We start from the raw sequence: 27218 nt of genomic DNA, 5'->3' as shown, positions 1-27218 counted from the left end.
ATCCATCTGGAGAGCTAAAAGGAGCCAATCTAGTTGTGACAGCTGCTCCACAGTACCTCCACTACATAAATTTCCGACAATTAAGGCCAGAGCTACACTAATGAAGGTGACTAACAAGCAGGAGCAGGGTTTTTTCTCCTATACCAGGTGTTAAGGCCATATACTGGAAGTCTCTGCAGGACTAACACCCGGGAATAATAGAACCTCTATTCTGACAATAGCTCCATCTTAGGACTGGCTCACTCGAGCAATATGGCAAAAGATACAATAAATAGTTCAGTTTAACCATAAGTAGGTACCATGAATAACAGGCTTATTATAACGTCTGTTCACTTTTCCCCAAATCATTGCCAACAACTAATAATAAGTGGCTACACAATTGTGGTTATATGGTTATTTTGCTACTGCAGAAATACTCCGAATCAATGAGCACAACTGCTGTGTGACATTATTGGATTTATAGGATTTTATTAACTGCGTGTAAGTACTTTCTCACGTACTATCAAAATTTGAAAGTATGTACACATACCACACTACAGTGTTAATACATAGCAGGACTTCCACAGAAAACTTCTTTACATTGAACATTTTGCTATCCTGCATTAGTGGTCTGTAACTTCCAATAACCTCTAAGCATTCAGTCGATAGTAGGAAAAAATAATAAAGAATTAGCGAAAGATTACTCTAAGGGCAATTAATCTAACATTTGCCTCTGTGTTCCTGCCCATTTGAGTCATCGACTGTGAAAGGGTAAAAAAAGTGAATTTGATTATTTATGCTTCTGTCATGTTGATAGCAAACACTGGATCTCAGAAAAACTGAACAAGCACTAACGCTGTCCTCCTGCAGGCCCAGTGGCACGATGCAGGAAACAAGAAACTATAATTAGAATCATTTGCAATTTCACTGAATGCTCCAATGCAGTGATCGAAGGGACATCATGTGCTCACAGTTTACAGTGTGAGAAACAACTGTCACTGTGTGTATTATTCATGCATATTTACATTCAGACGGCAGACTGGATAAGACCTACAACTATGCGCATCAAAAGTCTTTATTACGTATAGTTGACATTCTATATGTATTGTTGCCCTCACCGTAATTATTCACTCGGACAAACTGCTATGGATGACATTTAATCTCATAATAACGAGAACAGTGGAGAAGTGCAAGGTCTTTTTTTCCTAATATCACACCAAACTGATTCAATGAGAGCAACCTCCTCCCCTCTGCACTGCTCTAAAAAGGCCACCATTGTGTGTGAAGAATTGCCATGGATACTGACGGCGAACTGTAAGCCTTTTAGAATTATTAGCATTCCTCTCTGTCCTGAGCACTGTACCAAAGCTGCTCACTTTACCATCAATCCGCCTTGAGAGAAACACACCATCTCTTTCATTAGCAGCTGCAGGAATTTCCATTTGGCTGGGAATTAATTAAAGTCGAATTATGGGTTCCAGCAATATTGAACTACCAAGAAAACATCAACACCCATGGAGGGCAAGTATAAAATGTGGCCTTGTTCGTGAGCGCGTAAGAGGCTCAGCCACTCGTCAGAAACACTAACTTTAGGATAGTACAATCACCAGGACTGTTGTATGAGTAAAGACAAATGCTAAAAGTTTAGATGACATTTCCTAATTCTGTTAAATTGAAATATGTTGAGATTTAATTTTACCAACCTCCACAGAAAAAAATTTTTTTCTACTTCTGTCATGGTGCAGTTGTTTGGCTTTATGATTATTTATTGAAAAAGAACAGGAAAAAACAAAAACAAATGTGATTGGCATTATTAGACAACTAATTATTAGACAGTGCACACATAACATCCTATTAAAATACAGAAAGTTAAACACTGTATGTTTTAATCTTATGTTGCCCTATGTTTTTATCTCATCCTATGTTTTTCTGGTCAAAATACATTTCAGTCTCCATGGGAAAGGAAGAATCTAGTTAAATTAATCACATTACACACTGACAAAAAATGTAATGCAATATAGTGATTACTAGATTAGCTAGTTTCTGACTGTAGGACTAGAAATCAGAACCACCTCATTCTAAAATGCAACAATTGTATCTTTGTCAATGAAGCCGTCTGAGACAATGCAGCCACTATCAGCCTCTAATGAGAAAGTCTGGACCAATGGTGACACAACAGGCTCTGTTCCATGAGCAACCAAGTAGGCTCCACTATCAGGCTTGAGACTCATCCAGTCCCTGGCACCTCCACTGATGCAGAAAAAGTAGGCCTGAATGGGACCCAAGGGGAAACAGGGAGTCTCAGTGACATTCCACTGTGTTTGCCAAAACGGCTAAATAGCAACCATTTCCACACAAACTCTAGTTTAAGTTTCATTTATTTGTGTTGTGCCAGGTACAGGTTACAAGTAAACAGCTTTACTAAAACCACTTTGAAATTGACATTACACTGCAACACTGTTACGCACAGGAAATTATAATAAACATTTCATACAGGTGTGTTAAAGTTTGATTAATGTTGGAAATTGTGGTTTGAGTTGCATGCTGTATATGATCTCTGTAGTAACAATGACAAAACAAGTGAATGACAGTATTTTTTTTTTTATTTTTTTTTACATTTATTGACTGTTTCCATGTACTTTTTGACAGATGGACAAACCACGTGATGCAGAACAGTAGCACTCTGACCCATTTTTAATTCTTACTGAATGTTATCCACCTTTGTAATCTCCTGCCATTGATCAGGAAACCTGGACAGGGCCCTGCCGATTAAAGAGAGTAAGGTAGGTAAGGTAAGGTAGGTAATAAAAGACACTCCTATGAATCCTATAAAGCACTTAACTCAAATTGATATCAGTTAAATTGTTACCTTGGCAACCAACTGTGGCCTGGCGATTCCCAACCAATCACAAAGTTGATTCCTGTGTGTCCGTACTATGGCAAGGTCACTCTCCCTGGAGCAGACATCAAGCATGGCAACATTTACGTAGTGTAAAAAAATACATTAACATTTAGAGATGATTTAATAAACACATCCAATGTGACCACTGACCAATTAGTGTCACTTAGCGAAGTCATGACATCATCCAACACCTCGGGATTGATGACATCATCGTAGATCAGGAGCATCTCATACATCTGACTGGCCGTGGTTTTTCTTATCTACAATTGCAAGAAAGCAACGGTTAATGTCTTTCTGTTGGTGCTGTTGTTACACAAAGAACTGTTCAAAGGACAAATGAGGCCAAGGGTCTACAGGCATATGACTCTGTGAAACTTCACTTGAACAAACTGCTAATATCAGCATGATAACATGTTGATGTTTAACGGGTCCACCCATTTTGGTAATTTAGAAAAAGAAAACAGATGAGAACAGCATTGGTTTTTTTATATTTCATCCATATTTCCATATGGATGTAAGGGTTCTAACCAACCAGATTTTTTTTTTCCTATATGTGGATATGGATAGCTACATGGACCATTAACTGTCAGTGGCTTTTAGAAGTACGCTAAAGATAGGTGTGTACTCCAGTCTTGAGAACTTACCACAGGGTATGAATGGCAGAGTAGCATGAGCAGCTGGGACAAAACTTTCTTCCTGACCTCACCTTGGAACTGGATCAGCCCACAGAAACTGGGAAACACCAGTCAGCACAGTCAACATAGATAGTGCATTTTGCGTCAGTGCTGTGTATGATGTATGCATTTATCAGTGAGGTGGAGACTTACACAGCTATGCAGGCACGCAACTTGGAAATGTCTTTAGACTTCTTGAACTCTTTGCAAAGATCCAAAAGGTCCGCACAGAACTGATGACTTTGAAAACATATACAGAGTAAGAGAAGCTCTGACAGATAACCACTTATTTAAACAAAGCTTTTACAAAACTCACTTCTCTTGTGTGGTGAAGATTTCAAAACAGCCATTAGCAAGCATCTGATTGAGCATCTTAAGAAAAGGAATAGACACCCTAAAAAAGGAAAAGAAAAGTGAGGATATGTGCATACTGTACATGCTGATAATACCAATTAAAATAAACTAAAATGAAATCTTTGTAAACTAAGTAACTAAGTAAAAAGTAACTAAAACTAACATTTCCAACACTAAAAGCAAACATCAGTAATTATGGCAACAAGATAGCAGAACACATGAAACCGATAACAGACAAGTAATCCTTAAAAGAGAATCTTGATTTTAAAAAGAAAGCTGCCACGTCTTTTATTAATATACTTCAGAAAGGGCTTTACATCTAGCATGGTCAACACACAGGAGACACAACATGTGCATCTACCTGTCATTGCGAAGATTCTCTCTGAAGACGCTCAGCATAACGTCTCCAAACTGTGCCAGAGCATCGCCGTTGCTCTGAATCCTTTTCAAGTGGTCAAGAAGTGATTGGGAAGAGAAATGCACCTGAATGGAAGCAGAAAGGAGAGCAGCAGTTAATGTGGAACTCAAGCCTGAAAGTTAAAACAGTGGGAAACACAAATGCACCCTCACCGCTGCTATCTATGACAACAAAGAAAAAAGATAAGGAAAACTGAATGCAAATAACTGATCGAAAGAGACAACATGACTGATAACAATATTGTGTGAATCTGAACAGCCTTAGAAGGAATACAGTAAAACTGAGCATATCATCAAACTGCAGCAAAGAAAGTCATCTTCCCTGATAACATGAGACAGACAGACATGGACACTTTGTGTCTGATTTTCTCTTCTACATTTACTAAAATTTAATTTATTTGTTTTGTTTCAACAGTTCATTTTCTCCTTATTACGACTCCAATATTTTTTGGCTCTTGAGGGGCCATAGGGTCCATCTGTGTTAAAACAATTCCTGGAAAGTTATTGGATGCTCAGTCTCTCTCTGGCATGTGTGCATGTGCCTGTGGTGTGAGAATGGTAATCTTGGCCCATGGATCGATGCAGTCTTGGCTGAGTTTCCAGCATACAACCCTGTACAAACATATCAGGCCATCTCATCTCTGAGCATACACCTACAGCACAGAAAAACTGGAAGAGCAGAGCAGGAGATGAAAGCAATATGAGCCCAAGACAGTCTCTAAAGGAACATGTTTAAAGGCTCCACTGGCAGGAGAGTTCAACTTTACAGGCCTCTATGCTGTTATTAAAGGCTTTAAAACAGATTTTCTTTATTACATCAACAAACACTAAACCCTAAAAATAACCTAAGCAGCTCAAATGTTTGTGAACACAACCTCTTCTGAATGGGAGGCAGGAGAATTTGACTCGAGTCAAGAGTGGAAAGAAATGATAGATATGGGAAGTTCTTGTTTGCCGGTGCTAAGATAAGTCTGAATCAGTTCTTTGAGCTCAGGTGCCACAGAAACGCATGCTGCAATAGGTTGCAGACGAGTTACACAGTCTCTGATCTGTGATTTTAAGAATTCACTGAAAGGCAGGTGTTCTAATAAGAGATGAGAGGATCACATAGCCATAGACACATGGCTCCCCCTGCTGGTCAAATAATAACACCTCTTAACAATAACAGCTGACTTTGCCAACTCATTACTGGTAGCAAGATTTACCACACCCAAATATGTTTAAAAAAAAAAAAAATAACATTCAGTGCTTGATTCTGAATGAGGAACATTTAAAATTAAAAGGACTAAATACACATCCCAGCTTGTTGAGTTTAACAAAAACACACCATTTAATGTCTATTGCATGTACTTTTTAGTAGTTCTGATTTTCGTAATGCCAATTAAACCTGAAACAACACTGGAGAACTATGTGAACTTTAGTTTATGTAGCCAATATCAGTAATGGGGTCATTCTTGTGCTCATTAATTCGTATTCACCAAATAGACAGAATATGAGCTCCCCACTGGTGACACTTCAGGAAAAGACACAGTCTTTCTACTACACTGCAACTGTACTTGACCACAGGTATGTGTGCATGTACACCGATTAGACATAACATTATGACCACCTGCCTAATATTGTGTAGATCTTCCTTGTGCCTCCAAATCAGTTCCAACTAATCAGGAGAATTGACATGGACCTTCTGAAGGTGTCCTGTTGTGTCAGGCAACAGAATGTTGTAAGCGGGGGCCTTTGGGTGCTATGAGTTAAGGGGAGGGGAGGGGCCTCTGTGGATCATCCCACAGATACTTGATCGGTTTGGGATCTCGTGAATTTGGAGGCCAGGTGAACACCTTGTGCTGTTATTCATGTTTTTTGAGTTGTTCCTAAACTGTTTTTGTGCGTTTGTGCAGTCAGGCTGCCATCAAGGTGTGTCACTGCTGTCGGGTGGGGGTGCCTGGTCTGGTCTAGTTGGGTGCTACATGTCTAAGTAACATCCACATGAATGTCAGGTCCAAAAGTTTCCCAGCAGAATACTGTATTGTCACAAGATGGTCAATGTTATTTACTTCTCCTGTCATAATGTTATGTTTGATCAGTGTATATATGTCTATGTGCAAATGTGAGTAGTTGTCCACGTGTGGTTGTTATGTCAAAAAGTGCCATTGGGACGTTCCTACTTGACATGTGTAGACTGTTGATGTAAATACAATTATAGTCACTAAATCAATATTGAAGTTCTCTATAATATCCCTAGACATCTTGTATCTTAAAGTGTCTCTCTCTCTGTTTTACAATACTCTATTTCTCCACCTACTGTGGACTCGGTGATCCCTCCCACAGAAACGGTGATCCCCAGCAGGACGTGGTACTGATACTCAGGCAATCGCAGCAGCTGAGCGATATACGGGAAAGCTTGGGATGGAGCATTCCAGTTCAGAGTGGTTGTGGTCTCACTGAAAGACAGGGAAAATGGATTCAGAGCTGAATATACAGTACATTACAGGTTACTGCAGCTCATAATGCTACTGCTTAAAGGCAGGAGCGACTCACACAGGTAAAATGCTCAACAGCTCCTCTCTGTGAGGTATATGAGGAACTGCAGGTTCTGTGCTGTGAAGGAGACGCAGGAAGATGTTGCCAGCGTGGGCTCTGTAGCGATCAATTTTCTCAGCTGACTGCTGGGCTAGGCAGCACATCATACACTTCACCCTGCACACAGAGAAGTGGGATGTCAAGAGGATGCATCATCCTATTTAACATAACCTGAATTCGGGGGGTCACTAAGTTATGATGCAAGTACTGATTCCCTGATCATTAAAGAAGCGATGTTGTTATCAGTTAGGGTTTGGGAGACAAAAATGAAATAATTAATCCATCGGAGACTCTTTAAAGCTCAAAGGCAGACAACTCTGCTGTCATGTAACTAGTGTTCACTCAGTCTAGTCAAAGTAATGTCAGCTGCATGACATGGCAAATTAGTTTTCTGATTCCTACTCACAGGTCTGGTGAAAGGATCTCCGGAGCACTGCTGGCCACCAGCATAGTCAGGTCCATCAGACTAGTCATTGCTGCCTCTCTCACCCTGAGCCAAAGTCAAAAGTCAAGTCAAAAAGACTGTAAGCTTGCAATGACAAGGTTCAAGTCAAACTCATACCCATTGATCAATGTCACAATCTCCGTAACAATATAATTGACATAAACTTTTCTAACTCTGAATTATTAGTGAATTTTAGTTACAATTGACAAATGGTGCACACATTCATACATAAGGTGACACAAGGACACATTTGACGACTTTCAATGCCACCGAATTTGTCAGTTTTCTAATCAAATTAGCTTCATAGCTGCAGGGCCCATTTTGTTTATGTGAAATGCTGATCATAGCATTCATTCAAATGTCACACCCTAAAACAGGTGCACTGGTAATTGTTGGAAGTCTTGATTATTGGCTTCTTGACAATAATTTTATGCAAAATGTATGTTAAGCATCGCCATGATATAGAATTGAAAAAGAATATTGTTCCTGTGTAGGTGTGGGCTTCAGAAAAGTGTTGCACAAAAGCAAGAGGAAGAGGAAAACATGACAGAAAGCAGAGGCTGCCCATCCCATGTTGCGGGGACAAGTGACAAGCCAGGTGACATTCCTGGAGAGCCGTAAGCAAGGTAAGCATGGCCTTGGGCTACTATTGAGACAGGTGTGTGTGTGTGTGTGTGTGTGTGTGTCATGTCCCTATGCAGAGGGATGGAAACACCAGAGGCCAAAGGCAAGAGAGCATTCCTTACCCCTTAAGAAAATTCAAATCACGTGTGCTTGTTGTCTTTGTGTTTGTGTACGTGAGTTGATGGTGTTGCACTCACCAGGCCCCTACGTCCCCTCTGCTGTCTGTTGTATAGTCATTCATACAACTGAGCAGAGTGCCATACACCTCAGCTACATTCTCCGAGCACAGAACAGCGTCTGGGGAGCCGTGAGCACCAACCCCCGCGTTCACACACACTCTGACGGAGGATGAAAATACAAGGTCAACAAATAACAGAGAACATATTTCTTGAAGAAACAATGAGGAAGACACATGAACTGGGGCAATAAGATAAAAGTTGATTTCTGAGGAAATATGCAAAATGCTATCAGAGAAATGGATGGACATGCCATTCAGGTCCTGCGGGTGTAGTCAGTCAGCAGTTTATTTTAGCATTATTGCCTACACAGCTATGTGTTGAAATTAACATAGAGACAGGGAGGCCTTCACACGATAAGCCTGCAACCTTAGACAGAGAAAAAGAGTATATATAAAAATGGAGATCCTGTGGAGGCCGAGAAGTCCATAGCAAAGTATTTAAGTACTCACTGAGCAATTGATCTGACTGCATCTCTCCTCGCCTCAGTAAAAGTCCCTTCTTTCTGACTGAGAGTGCACATTTGCCGGAGACCTTCAAAGATCTATGAAAACAAACGCATACAGAATTTCATACCCAAATATTGAGGCAGTGAAGATATAAAATAGCCTGCGATGTACACACACTTTAACCACACCTGCTTCAGTTTGCTGTGGATCATAAATCTTGGCAGACAGCCGAGGGCAAGAGCAGATCCGCAACGAGTGAATATCTGTTGACTCTTCAGTCCCTCAATGTACTGGGAAACCAGGACCTCTTAACATGTGCACAGAAATGGTCACAGACAATAGATGTAAACCACACTGTGCAGATGTTCAGATATTTTTCAAATATGTATATAGGACATATAGAACTTTTGAAACTGGGAAACCATATTTAACATACCTTGCATTTGTGAGTCAGCCTGGCCTGTATTATCCTGGTAGTACTCCCTACACAAGGCAGCCAAGGCTGACACCACTGCGACCTGCAAACACAGGAGGACAAAACTCAGTGAGTGGTAAATCACAAATAGTCTTTATAAATAAAGGTAATTAGTGGTTTCAGTTCCACAGCTTTGAAAAGTACAAAAAGCAAACATTTTGCTTAACAGCTTTGAAAAGTACAAAAAGCAAACATTTTGCTTAACAGCTTTGAAAAGTACAAAAAGCAAACATTCTGCTTAACTACTATTTTTTTGGATGCATAATACTTAACTTCCCATGTTTTGTTTTGTTTAAAAAAAAAAGTATTAGGCTTACAATAACGCCATCCTTTGCTCCACTAGAAATGAGATGAAACGTCTGTATGGTGTCGTCGATAACCCACTGCCAGCCAGCTGAAACACATTGGATACTTTTATCCCTGATGCTAAATGTAAAACTAGCAACTGCTGAAAAGCTTGAAATTAGCTTACCAATCACAGGGTCATTTTTGAAGGGCATTTTGGACAGGGACAGCTTTTCTATAAGACTGCAAACTGTAGGGGAAAAAAAACATATCTATTAGTTATTCTGTACTGTGGAAAAACATTGTGTTTATGATCACAATTTATTAAAACCATTCATTCTATTTTATTTCTGCTTTTAGACACACCTGCTGGTCTCATTAGCTGCCCACCGAAACCCCTGAAAAAAAATAAATAAATAAGCGTTTTACATGAATAATATAAAACGCTGCAAACACAAAGTTAAACAGATTTTTCTGCCTACCTGTATTGTTTCCTTTCGTGCAGCTGAAAACGTGTGAGAAAATGCAAATCAGCAAGACATTCTGACCAATGTAAATTTAGTTTTTATTATTACTTTACAGTACACGTACCCTGTGGTGAATGTTCTTTAATGCATCCACACATTCTGGAGAAATCATGTCCACTACAGTCCTATGAGACAAATCATCAAGACGAAAAACAAATTAACATAATGACCTATGGCTGTGCATTTCACTTATGAATGGTATTTGTAAATTTAAAGATTTGCCTTAGTTTTTGAGGCACATAAACGGTGTCTGCTTCAAGGTGGCATGTAAAACTTTTACACAAAAGGATTACAAATCATCTTCACAGTATATTACCTCTGTTCAAGTAGAATACAATAAATGCATCACAAGTCTAAACTAGGCCTAGCTCTTCTTACTTGGAATGTATACTTTACCTGTTGGTTTGAAGGGCCACTTTGTACAGAGCATGTGTGATCTCTCCACATGCCAGGATGGCTCCATGGCGACCATGGAGGTCAATACCCACGGTCATTGGCAACAGGAGGGGTAAAGCTGAAAGCGACAAAGAAGCAAGACTACTGTATTATGTACTCATAATAACCGTTAATTACAGGTTTCAGTCAGTTTCACAACAGCATTTCTCATGATGCACTTTGACTGAAAGCTCAACATTGGCTGTGAAACAGGTAAGGTGACATTGTTTACCTGTTGTAGCCATATAATCAGGCGCTTGAGGCGTCAGGTTGTGGAGAGCTTTAGTGGCAAGCTCTCGGATAACACTGCAAAACATACAGAAAAACATCATTTAAGACTAAAAAACTAACACTTGAGTATATATTTTGACAGCTGGAAACTACAAGTACATACCCGTCCCAGTGGTTGATCTTCATGGCTATTAAATGGTCTATCAGGGATTTTGTGTACTCTGGGAAAGCAGCTACATAGACACTATAGACACAAAATATAGACACAAAAACAGAAACAAGTCTTCATCTACAGTGACAATGAATACACGATCTGTAACTACAGTGGAAAAAGTCTATCCCAGCCTGGCTTAAATCCTTCCTACATTTTTACTTTCTTTGTGCAGTTTAGAATTTAGCCATACCCTTAGGCAAGCATCTTGATGGATTTTCACTGTTGAAATGTTTGCTCTGTTGGCAGTGACACATTTCTGCCAAGAGTGACAATTCTTGTGAGGAGCTATTCCAGTTTGCTTTTCAGAGAACAGTTCTGCTTCCTTTCATATTTTTAACCATGGCTTCATTGTGTGACGTAGGTATTTAGGAGTTTGAATGGCCATAACTGTGTTTTAATACCAACACCACATTTGTAATATGTAGCTGTGTTTGTTAAAATGGCACACATGTCTGGGTGTTTTAATAACGAGGCACCCTGAAACACTGTCAAAACACAGCACTCCTCTGACCTGAAAGTATTTTTCTAACTAATCAACCAGAAAGGGGTTCAGCCATTAAGTTGAATGTGTTTCAGTTTGTCACTTTAATATCCACCAAGACATTTTCTACCAGTAGCAACATACACAGCTGTCAATGATAAGGTAGGCACTGCATTCACAAAAACTGGGACGAAGATTGAAATTTATGCAAGGTCAGTGAGAAAACATACTATACTATCTGTTGCCACCCTACTTAATTATTTAAGTTGCTAAGATAGGTGTGGTGCTTACTAGCATTTGCCAAATTGCAGCAGACCATGAGTAGTTTGTGATTAAAGAACGAGTTCATAACAATTGTCATTATCCAAAAAAGGCAACTGGACTTGTAGATTTTTAGAGAAGACGTTTCACCACTCATCCGAAGAAGCTACTCGGATGAGTGGTGAAACGTCTTCTCTAAAAATCTACAAGTCCAGTTGCCTTTTTTGAACCTTTTTTGGATATACCATGACCTGGATGACTGAGAACCTTCACAGACAACAATTGTCATTTTAAACAAATTGTTTCTCACCTAATGTTCAGGTAGCAGTTGTTGAGATTTCCAACAGCATAGTAGTCTGCTGCTGTTAAAATGTCAATACCATGAGGAAATGTCCCCTGTTGAGACACAAGTAAGCAACACATTATTTGAAAATGCTCTATATTATGAACACATTTGCAAATGAGTCTGAAAATTTTCTAGAAAAGTCTGGAAAAATGTGCCTTGACACAAAATTAAAGTAAACACCTCAGAGACATATGTTTCAATGTCTACTGGCAATTCAGTTGTTTGCTAGTGCCCTGTAGCTGCACTAGGAGGCTATTTCTTTGCCTCAAAAGCTTTCACTAAGAAGACAAGTCTGAGCATGACCTGAATCTTTGGCAGCAAATAAGCTTCAAATCACAGCAATTCTGTTCAAGTAGTCAATGCAGTCACAAACCTGTCTGCCGACATTTTCCTGGAAGGCAGCCTGGGACAAAAAGAGACATAAAATTAACTTCTGTCATGTAAGTGTATATCTTTAGTTAAGCAAGAATATGATGTTAACCAGAGAACTCACAGAGGCAGCTCTGCGGCAGTTCACATTTCGATCAAACACAGCTGTGATCAGCAAAGCACTGTGGAGAGAAACAGTGTGGGTTGGAGAAGATAAATTATCTGATCACCGATTAGTATATAGAATTGTCCAAAGTTAACTATAGCTCTGTGATATTGTGTCTCCCCGTGCTTTGTCCCTTTGTTGTTTGACAGTTAAGCATTTCAGTGCTTATTTGCTAGACTGCATTGTGTAAATAACTTCCAGGTTTCAGGCATGTGCCCTTTATAGAGATAATTAGCAGTTTCAAAAACAGTTCTACCTACAGACAATGTCTTCACAGCATTTAGTTTATTGTGTTACTTTTCTTTACTATTGGAAAGTGCACCGTGGGTTTCTGAACATCTTAATATGTCCAGAATAACTGAGTCGGATTAGGATGACAACAATGTTACCAGAAAAATCACGTTGGTTGTGATGCACAGATTCCTGGCACAGACACTAAATGCAACCACAATATCACTAACCATGATTACCCTGAAATAGTGCAAGCTGTGTGTACTGGCGTTTTGACCTCAACATCCCTCTATTCTACATTCCCTTTTGAAAGTCTCACAAAGGCTGTTTGTAAGAATGTAAGTTGTTTAAGGGGGGGGGCATGCACAATGCTTTGTTTGCTCTCATACCTTGCCTTAAAACAGCAAGCTGCAGGCATGGAGAATTACCAATTGCCCTATCTTTGCTTTATTTACTACCCTTGACTGGAAGGCTGGAAAACAAAAACAATTTCTGATTTAACTCTGGACAATGGAGTAATATTCTAAATTATGTCTACTAATGCTACAAATCATTACACAACTTATTTATGTAATTTAGAAGAAATACACCTGCGTGTGTCTGCCCGCAAGTCACTTAGTCACATTTTAATAAATGTGAGTTTTCAGTAAAATGTCATCATGCTGTGATGAATTGAGCAGGAACCAGCTTGTCTTAGTATTGCTGGCAAACGGCGACCGAAACCTACAGCAGCAGGCGAAACCTGGCAATCCTGTAGGCTAGGGAAAGGGAGGGTGTTGTCGCGACTACTGATGATAATTTGCAGGGGTTCAAACTGACACTGCAGAGCTGGTCTGCACAGTCAGAGGCCACAGGCCCATACATGCAAGTCAAAAGAAAAGAGATCAAGGATGAGGCAAACCGTTACTGTTGACAAAGACTCAACATGTATCGCTGGATGATGTTGCATTTCTCTGCAGAGACTGCTGATTAATCAGTTGTTAACTTTTAGGCTAGGCTCAGCCTCTGATCCTGAACCTTTTGCATTCTCACATATAGGCTTTGTCTATTTCAGCTTTGAAACAATCTGAAAACAGGTCCAATTAAAACCGTTTATTGACTTACAATGACAAAAAACATATAATGTGTGTCACGTAAGTCAAAGTCCCTTGACATGCACCTTTCTATGATAATCTAATTACAATACAAAATGTCAGTCTCATGCCTGAATAAGTAACTTGGTCACTTTTATGTAAAAGTCTTAACAGCAATCTTTCTAAGTTGGCCCATAACACTTCCATAGCAAGTCTAAACTAAACGTTGCCAGTTTAACATAAAGGCTGGAGCAATACAACTGTAAGCATGTACAGACAGACAGAGAGAAAGAGAAATGCATGTTTTTAAGATCATCTAACGTCACTGTAATAAAGGTATTATCACAATCTGAATACCTTACACATAACCAAAACAATACTAGTTCCATAAACAACTCTTTCACTCGCCAAATCTCGCCTCTTGCGGCTGTTCTTGTAGATACGCTTGCATGTCCTACTAAAGCCTAACTAAAATAATATTAGTTTAAAACGGCCGATGGATACAGCCAGCAGTGTTTCACATGTCATGTCATGTCCTGTCAAAAGGACTATATATTTTACCTACAATATTTTACTTCTTATCTCACAGCCCATCTTGTGTACTTGTTTATTAATTAATGAATTTTATTAAGTCCGTGCCTCTAAATAATTTTCTTCATTCCTGCTCTACATTCGTGTGCAAAACCCACTTCTGACAGAAAGTAAATTCTATAAATAATTAGTGACAGCTGACTGAAAATGAAATAATGCTTTGCAAACTTTCCACATACATACAAGAAAACTAATTTTCCTGTTCAACCCAGAGATGATAAGATAATCTATCTGTGATCTCTGGTAATGAAATTACGACAATATGAAAATACAAACAAATTGCCCAACCCCGCAGCAAACAAAGATGTGTGCTGGTTATGTGGGGACATGCAAGTGGCACAGAAAAACTGGTTTGGGGCAGTAAATAACAGCTTAAAGGCAAACTGTTCAGCTTCCACGCAAATCGCTATAAAAACGTCACTAAAAGTGAGCTGCAACCAAAAGAATCTTGCAATTGTGTATAAAGTGTCTCGATTGTACCTCCTCATTTTTGATGTAGGTCCAGAGTTAACAGTGAGTTTTCATTTAAGTGAATTCATTAGACACCATTATACAGAGATGTTACATTTTTTATTAAAAGGCATTAGTTGTAGATTTATAATGGGTTATTTTACTGGATAGCAGGCATACCAAAGTTGACATACTGTAAAATGTTGGATATGTAAAATGACAGGCTGTAGCTTTATTCTTATTATATATTGTAAATGGTAAATTACTTACATTTAAGTAAAATACAGCTGGTATTTTGAAGCTGACCTAGACTACATTTTCCAACCAGGAAAAAGGGAAAGACAATTTTCCTTTGGAGAACAGCAATGTATTAGTATCATAAAATAGAGATGTGGTCCTTACGTAGTGTAGCAGAACTCTATGCATGAGAGGGTTTGTATAGGTAAGAATGAAAAGGGGGGGTTACCTAGCAATTGGTGTGACAAAGGGCTCCAGCTCCTTGGGCTCATAAGCCCTGGCAAAAGACCAGCACACATAGCAGGCAGCGTCACGCACATTGGAACCGACACTGCACGCTCCTCTCTTTTCCTCGTAGGTCAGGGACTTGATAATGAGTGGCACAACTGCAGGGAGAGATGAGGAAGCTTACTCCAAGAACATAACCCTACTAAGATCAAGAAATGACAGCTATGTGAAGAATGCATGTTAAATATACACCCTCCCATCTTTGTCATAAGGAGAGTTCACTACTTTAGCTTCACACCTAATAACCCAAATTGTAATTGAATTAATGATAATGTGTGTGTGCTAACTGTACTGCTTGTTAACATAAGGGACTGGCATAAAAAATAAATAATTTAGCATTGTTTCTTATGAACAGTGTATGCTACATATAGTGCGCCTACATACCCACATTCATATTGGATTAAAATTATGTTTAAATCCATTCTTACCAACCTTTTTGCAGCACATCAATGAATCAGCAAAAACATACTGTTGAATGTTTTGTGGAAAATATTTCGAAATTATTATCAACTAGAAAAACTTGAGTGCCTTTGAGTGTGCAGCCAATGGCTGATTATCAATTTCAAAACAATTTCAAGACAACCTGAATGCAAGCTTGTGCCTGTCCACAACCATTTCCACTGTGGGAACACCAGTGATATCAGTGTTCTGATAAACTGCCATTCATGAAATGGTTCTTTTCATGTAACATCAGGTAAATAATGACTGTAATTTGTAAAATGGGCAAAAAATTAGTTCATTTATTAAGAATAGACTTTTGTTGACAATAAATTCTAAATTTATAAATCTGAGAGTTGCAGCACCAATTTTACTTCCCAGTATGCAAATATCATGATGCCTATGCTAGCTTGTTACAGACATTCACTTTATGTACAATAGATTTAGAATGAGGCCCTTATGGCTATTTACTCAAAAATGAAAAATGATGCCATAAACAGGAAGATAGAATAAAAGCCCCAACCCCTCATGTAAATCATTGCTTGAGGCTTGACTAATATCAGGTACATCAGTGTTGCCTGAGGGCCCTGCTGTTTGGGCTGAAGCCCCACCCACTAGTGAGACAACACCTCATAGAGAGAAACTCACCACGCAACAAATATCAAACACATTCAGCATCACACACATTCACAAACGCACTCTGAACTCTCAGCACATATTGTATTGAGGCCGGCGTTCGGACCAGATACTGTCGCTGGCGGAATCTTGAAGCAGTTCTCTGCAGGCCAGAAACTCAAGAGAAGGTGTCCTTTCTTCATCTAGTGCAGGTAATTGTTTTTCTTTTTCCGTCTTCTTTAACAAGAAAGCAGCATTAAGTTATATATTTATTAATTGACTTCATAGTTTTTCTGTGTTCTTGTATAAACTGTCAGTGAGTCAGTGATTTGAAATGTTGCTGTTAACTAGTTTGTAGGTTGTATTTAGATCTCAGCAGAAATGTGCACCTGTTACCTATACATCTTAATGAGCCTGTACTCAGACTGCCGTGGATCCACAGGTCTTTATCTGGTCTCTACAGAGATTTTTCTGAACAAATTTAAAATACTCACATAGACAACCTATAACCTCTAAGGCCTCTATGTTATACAGAGGGGTTTCTAAATTACAAGAAAGAAAAACTCATCACCCAAACAAGTAGGATAAAATGTACACGAATGAACAAAAAAAAAAAGAAGGTTTTAACAGGATTATATGCACACTGAAAACATATTAAAAAGAGGATTATCGAATGAATTTCAGGTCTTAAGAAAGGAGTGGCTTCACATGCTACTGCTGTTCTACAGAAACTTGAGTGACAACTTCTTGCGACAGCGCATGACAAGCAGGTTCCTCCATGCACGCCCAGCAACACTGAACTCACAGCTTTAGGTGATGTTTCATTTCAAAAAGTGAACCAAATATTTCAGATGCCACCCGCTTCACAGTTTCACTAAAATGGATTGTTTCAGCGATAACTACTTGGCTCTACCAGCATTGTATTATATGAATAATGATTACCAGAGTACCAGAGTAGGTTAGATCACCGAATGATGAATACATCCTGCAGGTGTAGTCATGGGAAGCAGGTGGCTGGTGGTTCCCACGCCGACAGCACAGAGTTTAGTAAGGTTGAGAGAGAAAGGCAAGTCTCTGCCTGCCCTCCAGGCCTGTGCTAGTAAGTGGGTTATCTGCCTGCCGAGTGCCTTAATGACTCTCTACCTTTATAGGACAGAAGAGTGAAGCAATATCAAAACGGCCTGACAGGTAAACAGGTAGATCAAGCAGGCATGTTTGTAGGTTGGTGGCATGCAACCAAATCCAAACTAACATGACTGTACCTATGCAATAATGTGGATACATTTTTGTATTCTGTAGACAAGGTTTGATAGTAAACTATTTCTCAGTTTGGTATCCAACCCAGTGTGAAGTAGCAGTCACAGAAATACATTAGCCTCAGGGTGCAGTGTTTTGTGCAGCTAGAGATTTTTCTGGCCGAGCAGCTAAAGAAACACTCGGAGAAAACTTTCCAGTGACAACCACTCTCCACCTGAACCAGTCCAACAACTCTATTAGACTCATTACTTGACGTCAGCTCAGTGAGAATCCGTGACAAACCTGCAACACATCACCAACTGGTCTCATATCCTTTAGCATTACATTACCAACTTCAGTAGAGGCACTTTAAGAAACAAAACCATTTCCTGAAATGCAATGTGCTAAATTCTTTTTTTTCAGAAAGAGTGCTTACAATCAAGATGGAAACTGCTCAGGAACGCAAGCCAAAAAGGCCCCATTACATTCCCCGACCACCAGGCAAGCCCTTCAAGTACCAGTGTTTCCAGTGTCCTTTCACCTGCAATGAAAAATCCCATCTCTTCAACCACATGAAATACAACTTGTGTAAAAATTCCATCTCCCTGATGTCACAGAAAAGTGGGCAAACGCCCCGACAGATGAAAGCATTAGCAAAAGGGGTCCCTGTCAAATCTAAGGATTGTACAGACTTCCTTCCACCAGTTCAGAATGATAGTCCTGAGAAACAGAAAGAAGAGGAGAACACAGCTGAGAGCAGAGATGACACAGATGAAGTAGATGTTGGGTGTGACGGTCCACTTGATAAAGACAGTCACAGCGTGACAAAATCAAACACAGTTACAGAGAGAGAGAACAGAGACAGCAATGAGACCAAGGACCTGCCCCGCCCGTCTGCTTTCTCCCCTGTCACACCCAACCGTGATGGAGCAGAAGCCTTCAAGTCATCCGTGCAGCAGACAGAGGATTCACAAGCTCCTGTTCCCACTTTCAACCACCCAGGTTTCCCATGGTCTAGGGGTACGATTTCATCATCCATGCCCTTAAAACCATTTCCCCCTCTCATGGTCCCTGAATACTCTCCTTATCTGTTGACTGACCGAACCTTGTATCAGCCATACTACGTCCCTGGCAATCACCATGTAAATGAGCCAAACTCTCCGTCTTTCCAGCCAGAGTTTCTGGATCCCCAGAGGTCTATTGTACAACAACCAATTGGTCCATCTCACACTTCACCATTCCCTCCTTACTCATACAGATATTGCCATTCTCTTCACCCAGGGCCTGGTTTGCATTACACGCTCTATAGACCCCATGAGTTTGCCATGCCAATTGCAGGACCCAGATATAATCCTTTGGATTTGTATAGCCCAAACCCTGGCCCTAAGGATTATGATTTATACATGCATCCACGTCTCAGTCACAACCACCCAAATGCTTCCATGCAAGAGGACAGCCACAGTGGGCAAAATGAAGACAAGGCAACAAGATTGAGCCCTAAAGAGGGCTGCTCAGCTTTGGGGTCTCCTGACAGACCCAGTCAAGCACACTTTATGCAGAGAGCCACAGAGGCCTCCCAATACAGCAATGTGGCTGTGCCACAGACCACTCCCCAAACAGGACACACAACTACAACCGAGGAAGCGGTCAAAAATGACTCAAGATACGAGGAGTCTGCAGAAATCTTGCTACAGTTAGGAACTCAGCCCGTTGATGGAGGGTAAGATTAATCCCCAAGAATTTAGCAAGACAGCAGTGGTATGGTATGTTTTTAACTTTCTGTTTTGCCCCGTCTCTTTCAGATCAACTGAGAGCAGTAAACATTTGTCCATGTCTGATTTTGAGCTATATCCCAAGACTAAATCGGAACAAGATAACGTGGATGACACAGATAATCTGGCACCCCTCAACCTCTCCACAAAGGACAAGGACAACGAAAAAAGTCAATCTGAGCACAGACTGAGGTGCTCAGACACTGAGAAATTAAAGGAGAATGAGTTGCCTCTGAACCTCAGCCTTCGAGCTTCTCACATCAATCCCATACACAGCTCTATCAGGAGCACTACAGAAGATCCTGACAAAGAACTGGATGAAGAACCTTGTGACCAGCGGCAGACTGCAGCTCTGGCACTTTGTCAGCTATCTATTGCAAGCTCTGCAGCGTCTTCATGTGACTTCAGTGCTGTAGACGAGCCCTCAAAAGATTCCACAGACTCTAGCTCTCCTAAGAATACCAAGCAAACTTCCAGGGTTAAGGTAACAGGTATAAAGAGAGCAAAGAGTGGCCAGGATGGAAGTAAATGCCACAGACCAAACAAAAGAGTAAAAGCACCTGGGAGGGCTCTCAGGAGGAGGCCTCGTTGCTGCTGATAACTAGACTTTGACTGCTGTAATATTTGATGATATAGACTGATTTCCTTTAGTATTCGCCACTTCAAGTATCAACATGAAATACTTTTGACTGCAATGATTAAGCTCTTAAAGATGTATTACTCTAGCAGGAGAAAAAGTGACATGTCAAACAGCACTGCCACAAGGTTATCTGTAACATGTAAAATGCAAATACCGACTGTCACAGGTAGGTGATTTTATGTCTTGTTTTTAAGAAAAAAAAAAAAACTGGACATGTTTTGTAATGTATAAAGTGGGTAATGGAGACTATAGTAGGGTACTGTAAATATAACAATGTTGAATAAAGAAATAACAAAATGTCCATTCAAACAATGGCCCATGTATCTTTTAATGACTATTTTAATGCAAATGTCAATTCACATACCATCTGTCAATCTGGAAGGTAGCAACAGTCCTCTCCTTCCTAGTTCTGCCAGTGCCAAACAGCCTCCATGCCAAGCATTGTCTGTCTCCTGGAAACTAAAATAAAATAAAAAAACATATGTAACACAAAGGACATGTTAGTGGACTAAGGGGCTGCCTGGAAAAAAAAAAAACAACATAAAAAAATGATATATGGCATAGTGTGACTTATGTGAGTGAGACAGCCAGTGTGCCCCAAGCATTAACCTACCTGAAGCAGTCCAGCACTGATCCAACCACTTCATCTGCCAGCCCCTTTGGAAGCCTCCCAGTTACCCTCCCAATACTGAAGGGTTAGACAACATAGATTATTGTAACACAGAATCTCTTTCAGAAGACTAGCTTTGAGTAGTTTGCCAAGTGTCACATTAACAGACTATTACCCCTTTGCGGCAGACCAGCGCACAATTGTTTCCTTATCTTTCAGTCCCACCAGCAGATGCTCTGTAAAATAACATGAGGATTAGACTTTTTTTTTTCTAACTCACATATTGTAATAACAAATGTTTTGAGTGTAGGAGAAACTGACCAATAACCGTCTCCACTTCCTCAGGGATGTCATAGTCATCTTCTTGCTCTTGTATCTCTAGTTCAGGAGTCCCAACAACATTGGCTGTAATAGATGGAGCATTTGAAAGATTTGCAGCTAGGGAGCGGCACCCTCTCTGGTACCTAAAAAAACATGAACATAAAGCTCTTAAAACACATTGATAATTGTTTCACAACATATTTATGGAGACCTAAGTATTTTGTATTTTGTCTGGTACAATGTCTGACCTCCAAGCAGCCAAACGTGGCTTTAGGAAGATGAGGCCAAGCCTCTGGATTAGTTTTATACCCAGCTTCCTCAGCATGGCCTCACTGCTTTCTGACAGATTTTTCTTCTCCAGACACTGCAGAACTGTAGGAGCTGAGAAACAACCATTCCCAGCAAAAACACATAAATATCACATCAACAGAATCAATATATTTTGTTACTATATGAAAACAGACATTTCACCCAATGTCTAAATCCAAGTTTCTCCCCTCTGACAAAGTACATTTAAACATAAATTTGCGAACACAGATTGTTCTGTGACAATTACATGCTCCTTGCTAAGGATTCGCTATCTCTGTGGATTTGCTCTTTTTAAGAGATATTTTGATTCCGTATTGATTCAGTTGATTCAGTACTGCAGATGACCATAACATAAAAAAGTGAGCCTACCATACGGTAGGAGGTCATCTCGTTTTCCATGTTTGAAAAGCTTCGCCTGAAAGACATGCATAAAAATACCAAATCAAACTAAGATAATGCAGAAAGCAAGTGAAAGCAGTAGCATTTTGAATGGAATTGGACATTTTGAAAGGATAAATACATTACTTTTCAATCTAATTTCTATGGAACACTTTACTCTCAATTTAAACATAAAACCATGTAATTAAGGGACCTGAAGCCTTGGTGAATGTACACACAGTTAGTTTTATTGCCAAAAGCAACAACTAAACTTCAGGTTCACTTCTAAAAGGGACGCTTTATAAACACGTTATTCAACTTTATGTGCCAATGATACAAACGTAATGTACTCGCTCTAGGGCTGCATTAGATTACACAAAGGGGTTTGAAAATACCCTCCCCATTAAGAAACATTTGCAATTAGGTATAATGTGAGAAGCATTAGGTTGGAAAAGTGGATTTCATTCAAAGTAGTACCCTGGGCGCTGTTCTCATTTGCGAAAAACGGTTTAGCTTAAAGCAGTGGATTAAAGTGGCATAAGTCACTTGAAGCGACAGATCCCAAACATGCAGCAGGTGCATTACACACCTGCTGAAACCACACCAGGTATTGTATGAAACATACCAATCATGTCAGATCTTGTAAACTACCCTCTGCAGGTACTAATACAACACTGCACAAAGATTACACTTTGTGTGTCTTCAAAAACACACACACACACACACACCCACACATGCGCGCACCCACACACACACACAGACAGGTGTGAACGCGACACCAGAGTTGTTTGTGTTTACCAGGGACTGCAGAGCACCATCCAACACCATAATGTCTCTCATTGAATGGGCATTGGTCTGGGATATAGTGGCGAGATTCCAGTCCAAAAACTCTCCGAGGCGCTTCTGCTTCACATCAGGGCGTGTCATAAACCTGTATAGTCACGAAGAGTAGGACAAGAAATGTGTCGTGTGGATAAACAAATGCTGACACCAGCAAAGACATCCCCAGAGCAATCTTGCCCTCTATTGGCTAAACTCTGACAATAAAACATTATATTGTCTTGTGTTTTTTGTATGAGTATTTGTGTAATGTATTATCATTGGACTTTCCCACAAATCCTGAAAGTAGACAAAAAGAATCTAATCAAAAAAATTAAACACATAAAGGTACATTATACTTATGTATTTGTTTATTCAGAAAAATTTGTCAGTATTACACATTTTGTGATGTGCAAAGGCAAGTCCACCTCTAGGATTACAAGTTAATTTCAAGCCCAAATTAGTGAGACTCAGGTGTAGTTCAGTGCCCCGTTTTGAAAAGAAAAGAAAAAAAAAATACAATTACAATTCCCCTCTGACCTCTTTTCTGCACGGCGGAGTTCCGCCCAAATGGGCAAAGACAACATGCGTACGTGCACATACCCTACCCTGCCCTGCCCTGCCCTGCCCTGCCCTACCCTACCCTGCCCTGCCCTGCCCTGCCGATAATATTTCACATCAGCCCCTTAGAAAACAGACAAAAAGAATTGCAGAACATACCGAGAAGAAATGTTCAAAAGTTCAAAAAATTGTTATATTGACTGCTGTCATTAAAAGAAACGCATGAACACCATGATTCCAGTTTGTGTTGGTGTCCATCGGAATCACCTTAATCCAATAGTAATGTAGTTCATGTGAGTAAACTGACCAACATCTCAGAACTGAAGTAGTTCTGTTCTGAGAAATGGGCTAAAATTTCTCCAAGCAGCTGTACACAACTGATGAGCAGTTGAAAATGTTTACTTGTCGTTATTGCTGCACAAGGGGGTCCCACCAGATACTAAAAGCAAGGGTTCACAAACTTTTGCGGCTCACAGATGTACAGTCCTTTCCAAAAGTATTGGAACAGTGAGGCAAATTCCTTTATTTTTGCTGTAGACTGAAAACATTTGGGTTTGACATCAAAAGAAGACATGAGATCAACATTTCAGCTTTTATTTCCAGGTATTTCCATCTGGATCTGATACACAACTTGGGAGATATCATTATTTGTAACGGAACACCAAATTTTTAAGCGAAAAGCAAAAAGTATTGGAACAGATAGACATAAAATAAACTGAATAAGACTGAGTACTTAGTTGCAGATCCTTTGCAAGCAATAACTACATCAAGCCTGTGACCCACGGACATCACCAAACTTTTGCATTCTTCTGTTGTGATGCTTTTCCATGCTTGCAATGTAGCCTCTTTCAGTTGTTGTTTGTTTTGGGGGGTTAGTGCCTTTAGTCTCCTCTTTAGCAGGTAAAACGCATGCTCTATAGGGTTTAAGTCTGGAGATACATTGGCAGATAAAATGTTTCTGTAGACTTCCCCAAATGCATCACATTATCAATAAAGATTAATGAGCCTGTCCCAGAAGAAGCCATGCAAGCCCAAGGCATTACCACCACCGTGTTTCACAGATGAGCTTGTATGTTTGGGATCATGAGCAGATCCTTTCGTTCTCCAAACTTAAGCCTTTCCATCACTTTGGTAAAAGTTAATCTTGCTCTCATCGGTCCATAAAACTTTGTCCCAGAATGTTTGAGGCTTGTCTCTGTACTTTTTGGCAAATTCCAGCCTGGCCTTTCTATTCTTCTTGCTAATGAATGGTTTGCATATTCTGGTGTAGCCTCTGTACTTTTGTTTGTGAAGTCTTCTACGAATAGTAGATTGTGATACATTCACTCCTGACCTCTGGAGTTTGCTGCTGATGTCACTAACAGCTGGTTTTAGGGTATTTCTTTACAGCTCTCACAATTTTTCTGTCGTCAAGTGCTGTTGTTTTCCTTGGTCTCCCTGTTCGACAGCTGTCACTTTGTACACCGGTGGTTTATTTCTTCTTCAGGACATTCCAAATGGTTGTACTGGCTATGGCCAATGTTTGGGCAATGGCTCTGAATGATGTTCCCTCTTCTCTCAGTTTCACAATTGCTTGTTTTTTTTCACCCATAGACAGCTCTCTGGTTTTCATGTTGGTTACACCTCCAACTATAAATGCAGTCTGCACAGGCAAAACCCGAATCGGAAAGTGAGCGTAGATTTATTTAGTGTTTGAGTAAACAATGTCATAGGACAATCCTGGGCAACAAAAAACTGTTTCAATGCTTTTGCTCACATGAAAAATGGGTGGGTTCAAACAAAAGGTGCTATCTCCAGATGTAAATACCTGAAAATAAAAGCTGAAATGTTGGTCGCACGTCTCATATTTTTCTTTTGATGTCAAACCCAAATGTTTTCGGTCTACAGCAAAAATAAAGGAATTTGCCTCACTGTTCCAATACTTTTGGAGGGGAGTGTATACACATAATTAATTTTCTTGAATAAAATATAATATTCATATTTCATTTGTTTGATTGGGTTCTTTGTCTACTTTCAGGAGTTGTGCGTGTCTGTTGATGTTTTGTGTCATTTTAGAAACATTCTGACATTCCTTTTGTTCCATCGTGCACATACATTGTGTGTAATTTGATATTTAACTGACTTTGTATGTGGTGTTTATGCACTTACTTTGATACCAGTACAGATGCAGCATCCCTGGGACTGTCACTCACACCGAGATAAAACTGTAAAGAAATATCATCACATATAATTTGGAGTAATTAGATAGTCAGAAAAATTCAGATACTTTGATATTGAACTAATGGTTTCTCTTTGGAAGGTATATCTTTGGTCACCTCAGTTTGGAGAAGGAGACATACTGATGATTTGTCTTTAATTTTATAAAGCAGAGTGCTTTGTTATAGTTTACTATAGATTCTTCTATGTCATGACCATCACAGAATTACAACCTTCAAAGTTTCAGACAATTGATTCAATTGCTGTTTTGAATCTCCACAAACATTTTTAGAGATCTAGACACACAGAGCATATTCTCTGAGTCAAACAGCATTACGGAATTATATCATGCTTTATCTACTTAATAAATAAAAAATTGGGAAATTATTTTATGTTACGTTTGACCCATCCATTCGTTCACAGAGTAGTGTGAATACTCAGAGCAGAGTAGCGCTCAGGGACCAAGTTGGGGGTTAGGTGCTTGCTCGAGGCCATGGACATAGGGGGAGGTGAAGCTGGGACTCACCAGTCCCAAGCTGCATCCCACTATGCAGTCAAGATTCCCACATTTGGGGAATTCGAAAGGGTCAACCTCGCCCTGGGTGAACCGCCTTCTTGATCATGGCATCTCCCCTCCCAGGTAAGCAAACTTACCTTTGCAATAGATAGAATACGGTCCATGATGGGTTCTGTAGCTTTTCCGCCATCTGACTCAAGGTGACCATCCAGACGAGAAAGGTCAAAGGGTATGAGGCACGTCATGGACAGCCACAACAACAACATGTAGCGGGTTTCCCAAGTCTGAAATGGGAAGATGGTAGACCTACAGTTAAATGTTTCACCAACAACTGCTGCAAAAGCCTGTATCATTATTTTCATCCTTGAAAATTACTGTGTCTTAACCTCACCTCAGAGTCTTTGGCATCCTGTCTGGATATGAGGTCCAAAACTGGCTGGACATCAGCCACCTCATGAGGGAAAAGCTGCATGAAGATTTTATAGCCTCTGACCTAGCCAGAGCAAAAAACAAATACATGGTCAGTAACAGTGTTACTGAATTAGCTGGATGACAAATGTGTATGAGGCACAAGCAAATGAGAATGTTCCTGACTGACCTTGCACAGGATGTAGAGAAACTTGAAGCACAAATGTACCAGTGAAGGTGAAGACTGTTCACTCCGTATGAATTCTAAAATCGTGGTCAACATCCATTCTAACAGAAAAGAATTAAGTGAATATGACTGATTTACCATGTGTGCAGCTTACAAGTGGTAACATACTGTACAGTAGCTAACCAACGGCATCTTCATTGAGAGTTATATACATAGAGTACCTAGATGTGGGTCCAGCAGATGAGGTTGCTCTTGATATCTGTTCATTATCACTGTGGGGGAAGAGGACAGATAGTGATTTAAAACCCTTTATTTACAGTTTCGTGTACTCCGCAGATGACTGCCTCACCTAAGAACTTCTGTGTCGCAGCCTCGCTTGACACCATGTCCCCGTGGACCTGGGGCAGGCTGGAGATGAGAGCTCTCGTCTCGCCGCTCTCACTGAAACCGCTCAACACACAAGTGTTCACGATGACGTCCGCCTCTTCGCCTTCACCTCCTGAACTCCCATTCTCTGTGCCCGGTAAAGCCATTCTGCTAGACTTTTAACCACAGGGAGTGTCCCTGTTGTAGATGCTCACGTTTGCGTTTCGTTTTCTTCAAGCTTGGGATCAAAAGCTAGCTACTATTAGCATTTAAGCTTGGCAAAATAACTGATGACGATGTAACTTAGCCGTGGAAAAGACGGAATTTATACAGCATATAGACTAGCTACAAAACGTATTTGGTCTAACGAGTGTTGACGTGAAAAATCACAGCCAATATGATATTAATTCCGTTAAACAAACCCGTGGTGATATTCCTTATAGTTATAAGGATGCTCCGAGGTTCATAAATACAGCGCAGATAGCTGCAGCACTCGAGCCCCGCCTCAGTACGGTAACCGAGATGGAT

General features: G+C 40.1%; 2 protein-coding genes across 3 annotated transcripts; one reads left to right on the top strand and one right to left on the bottom strand.

Moving 5' to 3' along the window:
• tbcd (tubulin folding cofactor D) lies at nt 1-27218 on the bottom strand. The gene is made up of 39 exons (XM_084570415.1): nt 26674-27218; nt 26546-26596; nt 26328-26425; nt 26121-26222; nt 25867-26013; nt 25165-25220; nt 22435-22567; nt 21628-21673; nt 21198-21330; nt 20950-21092; nt 20804-20864; nt 20632-20706; nt 20383-20477; nt 15259-15415; nt 12406-12463; nt 12286-12315; nt 11877-11962; nt 10774-10854; nt 10612-10685; nt 10341-10458; nt 10009-10069; nt 9900-9922; nt 9784-9815; nt 9605-9667; nt 9450-9526; nt 9094-9175; nt 8846-8964; nt 8661-8752; nt 8170-8310; nt 7310-7393; nt 6862-7020; nt 6626-6764; nt 4271-4392; nt 3872-3949; nt 3709-3795; nt 3526-3613; nt 3032-3141; nt 2849-2933; nt 1-2741 (listed from the first exon to the last, which is right to left on the bottom strand). The coding sequence occupies exons 1-39, from the start codon at nt 26855-26857 to the stop codon at nt 2721-2723; spliced, it is 3591 nt and encodes a 1196-aa protein (XP_084426541.1). The 5' UTR covers nt 26858-27218; the 3' UTR covers nt 1-2720.
• Nucleotides 16043-20370, top strand: znf750 (zinc finger protein 750). 2 transcript variants are annotated; one of them, XM_084570416.1, is made up of 3 exons: nt 16043-16582; nt 18030-19326; nt 19409-20369. In XM_084570416.1, exons 2-3 carry the CDS (start codon nt 18050-18052, stop codon nt 19974-19976), a joined length of 1845 nt encoding a protein of 614 aa, XP_084426542.1. In that variant the 5' UTR covers nt 16043-16582; nt 18030-18049; the 3' UTR covers nt 19977-20369. The 2 variants fall into 2 exon arrangements, with proteins under 2 accessions (XP_084426542.1, XP_084426543.1); XM_084570417.1 differs by lacking the exon at nt 16043-16582 and having other exon boundaries at nt 16624-19326; nt 19409-20370.

Source organism: Chelon labrosus (assembly GCF_963514085.1).
Source record: "Chelon labrosus genome assembly, chromosome: 21".
Classification (NCBI taxonomy): domain Eukaryota; kingdom Metazoa; phylum Chordata; class Actinopteri; order Mugiliformes; family Mugilidae; genus Chelon; species Chelon labrosus.
This window is presented reverse-complemented; position numbering and strand designations above follow the sequence as displayed.